This window comes from Hyalella azteca, unplaced genomic scaffold, assembly GCF_000764305.2.
Source record: "Hyalella azteca isolate HAZT.00-mixed unplaced genomic scaffold, Hazt_2.0.2 contig17852, whole genome shotgun sequence".
NCBI classification, from domain to species: domain Eukaryota; kingdom Metazoa; phylum Arthropoda; class Malacostraca; order Amphipoda; family Hyalellidae; genus Hyalella; species Hyalella azteca.
The window spans coordinates 51,144-61,036 of NW_025947621.1; the positions used below are offsets into that span (position 1 = coordinate 51,144).

Genomic DNA, 9,893 nt, shown 5'->3' on the forward strand with positions numbered 1-9,893 from the left:
ACGTAACAAGGCAATTCTGTTCCTAATCAAACAATTCTAAAATGTAAGGGGTGCATCACTTGAAACTGTGATAGCTGGTGTAATACTCTGTCAATTTATTACATCACCCTTTTCACTTCACAAATAATCTTTGTATAATAATAAAAAAAAATGAAATGTTCAGAAATCGTGATTATGGCGGCAAGCGGGGGATAAATAAAACTCTTCATATATTGAACTTACCATGACGAATCTTAGTTTATAGCACAATATACGTGAGCGCTTTTAAAACACTGCCCCATTGAAATGAAACTTGATATCAGCTAGTAAAGATTCTAGTTTACTAGTAATTTAGGTTCTGTCGGTCCGTAGTCTGGCGCTAGAAGGAAAAAAAGGAGTGGGAGTATTCATCGGTTCTTCTCTCGTTTGTTGGTGGCTTCTAATTAAGCAGCGGGCTAAAGTATGATGGTGGAACTTACATATACTCCAGTTTTTGCATGAAGTTTTTGCATGACTTGGTACGCCGTGCAGGCATTTTTGCGCTGCTCTCCAAAGACTCGAGTTCAAGCGAGGGGCTCGATGTCTGGTTTTACCACCATCGATAAGGTCCTTGAGTCAAGCGCATACCATCTATCAGTCAAGCGCCCCATCAATAAAAAAACTCTAGCCCCGCGAGTCCACGTTTCACTGAAGTACACGAGCTACATCCTACACGCACGATGAGTAATCTATAAGATTCGTCGTGCCTTCCCATATATCAATGGACCTAGCCTGCGTGTTGCATCATTTCAGTTTTTGATGGGTGAGGGTGCTTTGCCTTGTGACATCTGCTGCAATGGGATACACATGGTTCCCCCCCCCCAGAGAAAGTTATAGGTGATGGTCACACCGAGATGCTTGTCGTTAAAGATTCCGTACTCTGCATGTCGCGAAGGATTCCAGTTTATGGTCATGCAGAGTATAGATGGACAGGAAGAAATCGAGCAGGATCATTTCGTTAATCAAGGCCACCCACCCATTCGACCACCACTGCCAGGTCATCCACCACAAGGATCTGCTCTTTTCACAGGCTTCCTATTCCGGAAACCGTGTTGTGTGTCGCAGAGGATGCTGCTTCTGTCGAGGTGAGCCGTGATCTCCGATCTGATGATATGCTCCCTAAACTTGCAACACGCATAGGTCAAAGAGACAGGCCTGCAGTTGGCAGTCTGACTACGATCTCTTATCCTGGACAACGGCAGATGTCTCCCTGAAAAGTCGACATGTGATCTTGTCTGGACACGTTATTGCTTTCCTGAGGCTTACGCAAGAAAAAAGTTTCTGCTGGTCTCCAATGGTAGGTACTGAGATCGTAACATGGTTGATCATTAGCTGTTGCCTATTGATCAGAGGTTGAATGTCGGAGAGCAATTTTTGCTGAATGCGTTTCATAATTAATCGTTGAGGTTGCCTGCCGTCTCCTCACCGCCATCGACCGCAACTCGGTTTCGTTTGAGCGAGGCAACACCATCGTGTTACATCACTTGCTTTGACAAACTGTTAAAGGTTTTTACTTGTGACCTCATCAACTGAGCACTGGACGTACTGTTTGAGCCTGTCAGTCGGTGGATCGTGCAATTTTCTAGGTTGGTCAAGTCTCAGAGCTATCATAAATAGCGGTTTCAGCATTTATTAGGCCGTAGGCCTGTCGCCGATTCGTAACATCGCAGAACATTCACAGCATTTTGCGGTCTCGAACTCGCAACTCACTGCTACAATTCTGCTTTGCTTAACCGCCCGGCCTCCTTGCCGATTCTGACCAGAAACTGGCGCACAAAGCTGGGATCGAACCCGCGCCTCTCTATAATAAATAATAATAATAATAGCGGTTTCAGCGTTTAGTAGGCCGTAGGCCTGTCGCCGATTCTTAACATCACAGAACATTCACAGCATTTTGCGGTCTCGAATTCGCAACTCACTGCGACAATTCTGCTGTGCTTTAACCGCCTGGCCTCCTTGCCGATTCTGACCAGAAACTGTCGCACAGAGCTGGGATCGAACCCGCGCCTCTCTGCGCCAGCTTGGTACTCTAGTGAGTCAATCTTGGTACCTACTCTGAACTTTAACCACTGGGCCACCCTGCCCCAGGAAGTTAAACTTTTTGTCCACGCACCCTGTTCACTTGTGTAAGCTTGACGTGATTTTGTGAGAGTCAAAAAATAATTTTCTTGTAATTCGTCTGAATGACACTCAAACATATATATATAATTCCTAATTAACTATATGTTAGAGTTATTCCCAAATCTTTAGTTCGTTTTTAAAATGAATAATTAAGTATTATTTTAGTTTAATTTGAATCAACAAAAGGAGCAGTAAATGTTCCGTCAAATTTATCGTTCGGCCTTCTGAAAAACTCCTTCTAGCTTGATGGATTTTTAAGTGTTCACAGAGTTTGAGTTCTGTTGTGATCAAAAGTTGAGTTCTGGCAGTGATCGAGGACGCACGTAGTGTTTGCGGGTCCGAACTTTCTCACTTCTTACTATGCCGGTTTGACTTATCTCGCGAATTTTGTACCGAAACGATTTCAGTGAAAGGTTCAATGTTAGTGCAGTTCAATCAAAATTGTGCGAATAGTGAGAAAAACGGCTAGTACAAGTGTTTTATTCCCGACAAATTCTAGTGCGTGACTAAGCATCTCCAAATCTATACGGACGGTTCAAGAACTGGTGATGGGTCAGTTTCTGCTGGAATTTTTGTGCCTTCAACCCAGTTGGCAACAGGGTGGCTGCTTCAACGAGAGCACACTGTGCTTGGTGCTGAGCTGTTTGCCATACACAAGGCCATGCAGCTTGCCACTGAAGACGTATCTATGAAGGAGGAGCCGGTTTTGATTCTGTCTGATTCAAGGTCCGCTGTGCAGCTTTTGTCTTGTTCATTGGGGCTGTCTCACCGCACAGTTGTCTTCAAGATACATGAGTTGATGCTGGTCAAGGGACTTGACAGAGTGGTTATTTGCTGGATCAGGGGTCACAGTGGTATCCGTGGAAATGAAGTGGCAGACAGGGCAGCAAACCTTGCGCACTCTAATGACCGCACAGCAAGATCTCAACTGTGCTTTGAGGAATGGATCTTCACTGTGAAGTCACTCACCAATCAAGAATGGGCTTGCAAATGGTCAGAAGACGTACAAGAAACAGGAAAAGGGACCTTCCGAAGAAGCTTGGGACCTGAGATATCTTATGTGGATTATGGATCGCTGCCACGCTCAGTTGAATGCGCTGTGTCACGTCTATGCCTTGGGCATGCTGGCGTCAATGCTCATCTGGCCAGATTCAATTTAGCTGACTCAAGTAACTGCCCAATATGCAATGTGGAGGGCACAATCGGGCACCTCATCCTGCACTGCACACAATTCATCAACCAGCGAAGAGATTTCCGTACTAGACTGGAGGGCCTTTCTCTGCCCTGGGATCTCTCCTCAGCTCTTGGCGGTGGGGATGCCCCAATGAGGAGACGCACTGCTGCCATCCGACATCTTGGTCAATATTTGCTTAACTGCAACATGGTGACCAGGCTGTAAATATTCTACCAAGCCTAATTGTACCTTTTCTTTTCACAATTTACTGCCGCACTGGCTGGTGGAGGTGCTAGAAAGTAAATAGATCTAAAAGTGAAGTGAAGTGTCCAAAACCCCATTTGTGCTCAGGCTGGGAGGTGTGCTACCGGCATACTTGAAGCCTACAAGTCAATTATAAAAAAAAACATGTTCAGTTAAAAAAAACATAAAAAAACATGAAGTTCAGTTAAAATTTGAGGATGTTAGGTTGTTAGATGCAAATTTGTGTATTTTTCGAAGTTGCAATATATTAAAATTGCATAATGGTTCTTATTCACGATGTGGTATAGTTGTTTAATTTTTGTGCATTAATCCATATCCACCTTAGCACAGCATTTATGTGTCCAATGCCAATTAGCATCCATATTGGTACCTAATAACCTAATTCAATGTTGTGCTGCAGGTCCAATGAAAAGTAATTGACAAATTTGACATCATATACCTAGATCACTAGTAGTAGTAGAGGAGCCAAGATCCTTAACTTTTAAGTAAGATTTGAAGGGCATGTGATGTTGAAAATTTGTTTGATGACATTTTTTTTCTCCTTTCAGGTACACAACTGTATATCATATCATTAATTTTTGCAGACAAGTGAATTAGCCTAGTACCTCAACAATGCCATCTATTGATGAGTAAGTAATGTTAAATCATTGTTATATGGCCATTTCATGCCAAGTTCTAGATCTTTGTCAATTGTCAGTGTTGATGTTTGTGCTTTTAAAGCTTGGCACTGTAGATACCTAAATACAGGAGTGCTCTCCGAGTGCAATCCATAATTACTTGGGTATTGTATTGCATCTTTATTTGAGATTGAAAATGTTTTAGGTAGAGATTAGTAAGTTATTCCTAAAATGGGAAATGCCATGTACAAAAATATCAAATTTGATATTTAATTCATCATTTATACATATTTGAAATGTTGTGAAATAGTAATTATATTTATTATGAAACAAATGTCTAATTCGAGTTTTGGTTAATGTAAAATGTGAGTTTGAATGTCATTTTAATAAGCATACCAAATTTTTATTATTCTTATTGAAATATGGGACAATAGGAATGTGATTTGTGATAAGGGGATCCTAAAATTACAGGAATTATTAAGCCTAGGCAATGCTGGGCTAACCTGCTTGTATAATTTGCCTTGATCGGTTTCAATAAGAAAGTCATGTTTATGAAATTTTTAGCAATGTTTTGTTTATCGAAACTTATGCGAAAACTGCTGCTCTATATGCAATTTAATATTTATCTTTTCTTTTTACAGACATGGGCCCAAGAGCAGCTGGGCTGATGATATATTGGGTGAGAAGAGCCTCATGAAGTCCCAATAGTTGGGTGATGAGAGCCTCATGTAATTGTTGACCTTCTTCCAAATGTTTAAAAATACTTATGTTCTTATGATGACACAACTTGCTTCAGAAGGTTGTGTGTTGCAGCAGGTGGCTGGTGCAAATGGACCAACAGCAAATGCTTTTATGGCTTCTATGACCAAAGTTCAAATTTGTGTATTGTGGCAAAGACAATATTATCATGCCAATGAATATGATGTTGGTTGAAATCTTGAACCAGCTCAATAAATAAAATGAAAAAATTAGTTTTTTTTTTCACTGTTGATGCTGTTCATGAATTAGCATTTATGCCCTGAATTAATCTCAGTTTTTTTTTAATCTCTCTAGCCTAGCAATTGCCTACTAATTGGCTACTTGATAAAATTATCCATAAATAACATGATTCATTACTGTAGATTGTAAGCAATAGTTACTCATCTATAGGTTATTTAAACCATTTGACAATACTAGTTCTCTAAGCTGATTGTTCCCAATTTTGGAGCCATAGAAATTTGATTATCATGTAAGGGCACAATATAAAAGCAACTTATTGCATTTTATGGTTCTTGCATAGAATTGTTTTCTCTTTGCAGACTTGCCTCCGCCGTCAGTTCAAGTGGAGGGAAATACCAAGACTTTAACCGAGTACAGCTATGATGATAATGACAAGATGATAAAGGTAAATAAAGTGGTGATACCATGTTGGCTATTCTGACCAATTGTTATATGTTCTTATTATTAGCTTGAAAGCAAATTTAGATGAGCTGAAAGTTTTGCATTCAAAAATTAGTATTCGTGGAATGTTTACATTTTAAATGGGAAATATTGATGAATACTAATATTAATGAATAATTGATACAAAATTATGTAAATCTTGATTATCTGATGATAACAATTAGGTTGTATCTAGGCTATCAACTTGGGAGAATAATTTTAAAGCCTAAATGTCACTAATTTATTGAAGATTTTCCTTGTTACATAAAAAATTTCTTCTAAAGCCACTGTGCTGTTGAGTTCACTCTTTAGTTTCAAGTTTTTTTTTTTATTATTTTTGAATAATTGGTGTGAAATTGGACAATACTCTGTTAATTAGACACTGGTATATCCATTTAATCATTCCAGCACACTGTTTGGCCAGACTATGATGCTTAACTACTCTGCTGGCCCTAAATATTCATGTAAATTTTATTGTGGCAACATCACTGATGAATATGTTTTGCTCCGATGCTGTTCATGTGATATAAAAAATGCAGCTTGGGATGCCTTGCTTGAATTTCAAATTTTTATCCAGGAAGATTGGAATTATTTAAGTAGGTATAGTTTATACTTATATGTTTCTTAAACAATTCTTATTCAAAGATATTTTGCATTCTTTCTATAGGCAGTTCATGAAATTAACAAGTTTTTACTGTTTTAAAATTTATTTATTGATTTATGTTTCACATATTCATTGTTTGTTTTGCAGATCATCAGCACATTCCGCATAGAGAAGAGGCAGGTGCCTAAGGCTATTGCACTGAGGAAAGGCTGGAAAAAGTATGGCCAGAGTGTGAACGATGCACCAGGACCAAACTCTGCCACTACCATTGTTGCTGAGGACGTCACCATGCAAGTGAGTGCATTGTTACTCACTAGAGTCAGAGTGCCATGCTAGTGAGTGCATTGTTACTCACTAGAGTCAGAGTGCCATGCTAGTGAGTGCATTGTTACTCGAGTCAGAGTGCCATGCTAGTGCTGTCTCTTATACACATCTAGATGTGTATAAGAGACAGACTGAGTGAAGGTTCTAAGGAGAGATCTCTGCTCCTAATTAGCCTTCTGAGNGCACTGTTACTCACTAGAGTCTCACGCTCTGCATGCGTGACTGCTATGACTCTTGATTCAAGGTCAAATCTCAGATCTGTGGATATTATTTGGTGTTCAATCTTGTTCTGAGGATGCAGATAGGTGGAAAAACGTTTTAAGACAAATTAGTAATTTTTGTTGTCCTGGAACTGATCGTAAATTCTGAGTGGTTGTATAAATCGCTGTTTGTCATTTATATACTTATTTCCGGTCGTGGCTGCTTCATTCTTTATGCTGTTTTGCCTTTAAATGAAACTTGAATTGATGAAATTAAATTAATGCAAACTTCAACGTTGTCTATATTCTTGCTTTCAGTGAATGAAGACAATTTTTGATCATGATTAGCCTATGAACGATAGTAATCCTTCACTATTAGTCAGCATTCATTATTCATTTCACGTGTTTTTTATGGACCAAAAGTAAATTTGGACAGTCACATCTGGCATAACCGGCTGTTTTTTTATGTACCGAAAGTGAATTTGGACAATTGCATCTGGCATAGCCGGCTGAGTAATATTAGAATCTAACCTTACTTCAGTAGCTGCTATGTTGAATGATAAGTGGCGGTGAATCTATTAAAGAGTCGCGTCCTGCCAGTCCTACAGCGAGGTTCTGACCATGCTCACTCCACTCTGTTACTTCACTGGTGATCTGCGGCTTTGCGATTGGTCTTTTGGTAGTATTATTAAAGATATATTATTTTGTTCATTGATCATGAATGTCAGCTATGCTGGTTGGTATTTTAAACGTGCTTCTTTCAAACTGTTTGATTCTGGAATGAACTCTACGTTTTATCCCCCCTAACTGAAGTTTTAATGAACAGAAACCAAGTTCAATAAAACCCCAGCGATTGAAACTTTATTAAGGTTTGTCTATTACCAGATAGTTACCGGCGTTTAACTGTAGATCTCGAGCCTGCTGATGATACCGAAGAGCTGCGGCGAACGTCCGGTGATAGTAGCACAAACCCAAGTATTTTTTAGAAATCGAAATTTTTCTGCTTCAAATTCTCATTTTTTTTATTTGCACCCTAAATCTAATTTTTTAACTTTTTTATCAGTTTGTGACGGTTAAAGATGAGGAAGATGCCGAAAAAGAGGACGTCAAGAAAAAGCTCCTGGACCAGGCCAAGGGTCAAGTGAAATGTCGCATCTGCAGAGAAGATCATTGGACAAAACTTTGCCCTTACAAGGAACAGCTGGATCCTCTCAGGACTTCCCTTATGGTGGGTTTTGTGGTCTTTATAGTCCACCGGAGTTGAGGTCTCGTTGCAGCATGGTTGCTGAATTCTCTTAACCCGTTGCATGTGAGACTGCAGATGTGTATTAATGTGGTGTTATGCTGTGTGTAATATCTAAATTTGAGGTATTACGTCTAATAGCGAACCAATTTCTTTGTTTATTCATCCTTTAAAACCTTATATCGTGTTTAAAAGTAATTTGTTTTTAAGCCTTATAATTAGACGCATGATAATTGTTCAAATGATTGCCCCAAATGCGTTTCAATTCACATCTATAATACAGGGAGACGACAAAGAGGAAGAAAATGCTGGACCAGTGGCTACAGGCTCTGGTGGTAAGTCGCTTGGTGGCAGTGGAGGCAAGTATGTGCCCCCCAGCATGAGGGAGGGCGCCAACAAGCGAGGGGAGAGTATGGGCAACCGCAGCGGTCGCGATGATGCCATCACCGTCAGGGTCACGAACTTATCGGACAGCACCCGAGAGCAGGACTTGCAAGATCTCTTCAGTCCTTTCGGTGAAATTGTCCGCATTTACCTGGCGCGCGACAAGAATACGGGAATGCCTAAGGGATTTGCGTTTATCAATTTCATGGTAAGTTTTCTTACTTGAATCAAAACTATCCGATAAGTTGCTGTAGATGAGGTGAAGTCGCGAATGGTTGTCAAACATTAAATAAAGTTAGAAGGTAGGCCGAAATCTGCTGACATACCGGTACAAATATCTTACATTCTCTCCTATAAATGCGCCGTGATCAAAATATCGGCTGCTCTTTTAAATCAAATGGATACTCAATATTACCTCTTTGATGTGTATTCCAGCGCAAAGAAGAAGCTGAGCGAGCTATCGAAGTCCTTAATGGCTACGGCTATGATCATCTCATTCTCAACGTGGAGTGGGCAAGGCAAGTACAGTTCCTTTTTTATTCTTTTTACAACACTTCTCTTTAACTTCACTTCTTGTTTGTTTGTCTGTCTGCTACAAATCTTATAATCGACATTTTACTCACTTCTACCTGTCCAATCAATCTGAAATTTTGCACAGTTGCGTAAAGTTGGAGACAATGCGTGAATCAATTGTCAGAAATTTTTTTTATAAATTTAAATTGTTGTTAACATTAAAAAAAATCAAAAATAATTTTTTTTTTTCATATTACAAATAAAGTGAAAAATTCATTGTACGTGTGTAACATCGAAGACACTAGATTCTTTAGAAGTGCTGTCGTTGAAAAGTAATTTTTAATCACATATTATTGATGACTGCTGTCTCGTCTGAATGAAATTATTAAACTCATAACATCTTTCGAACGTTAACCATGATATCATATTTATTCTTGAACGTGGCTAAATTGACATTTTTTTCATTTTACCAGGCCATCGGGCACTCAGTCGTAGAGGCTGACGTACGTGGCTATCTTCAGCTTTGATGGACGGAACCATACACCTCATATCCTATGTGACGTTTGTCAATGGTTTAGATTGATACCATCTGATTTATTACAGATAAAAAGGTCTCTTGACTTTCCATTTTCCATATTGCCGCATTTTTCTTTGAGTTTTCACTTACGTATAGGCGTCACGATATTGAGCTTCATTGCGAGATCGCGTCCGTGGGTTGGTCAATTTAAAGATTTTAATTCATTGGCTCTGGCGTTTCCGAAATAGCAAATCGTTCACAGTTTGAGTGTGAAGGCAAATTTGCGTTTCAATGCTCTGAAGTTTGACTATTTCTTTTACCCAAAATAAAGAGTGAAGTCTGCATCATATTCACAGACTTCTTAAACACTATACAATCAAATTCGGGTTTGAAAGTGATCAGTAATGAATTTATTTAATTATTATTAAAGTAGCTGAAATGAAAATTTTCATAGCTTTTTAGTAGACAAATGTATTAAGCTCAATCTTAGATTTG

At 39.2% G+C, this 9,893-nt stretch overlaps 1 protein-coding gene across 1 annotated transcript; it reads left to right on the forward strand.

The window, feature by feature from the left end:
• Positions 1 to 4,123: 4,123 nt before the first annotated feature.
• Positions 4,124 to 9,495, forward strand: LOC108669395 (eukaryotic translation initiation factor 3 subunit G). Its single transcript, XM_018156716.1, has 8 exons — positions 4,124 to 4,206; positions 4,836 to 4,873; positions 5,493 to 5,578; positions 6,365 to 6,511; positions 7,805 to 7,969; positions 8,268 to 8,576; positions 8,804 to 8,886; positions 9,355 to 9,495. The coding sequence occupies exons 1-8, from the start codon at positions 4,190 to 4,192 to the stop codon at positions 9,374 to 9,376; spliced, it is 867 nt and encodes a 288-aa protein (XP_018012205.1). The 5' UTR covers positions 4,124 to 4,189; the 3' UTR covers positions 9,377 to 9,495.
• The last annotated feature ends 398 nt before the right edge of the window (positions 9,496 to 9,893 follow it).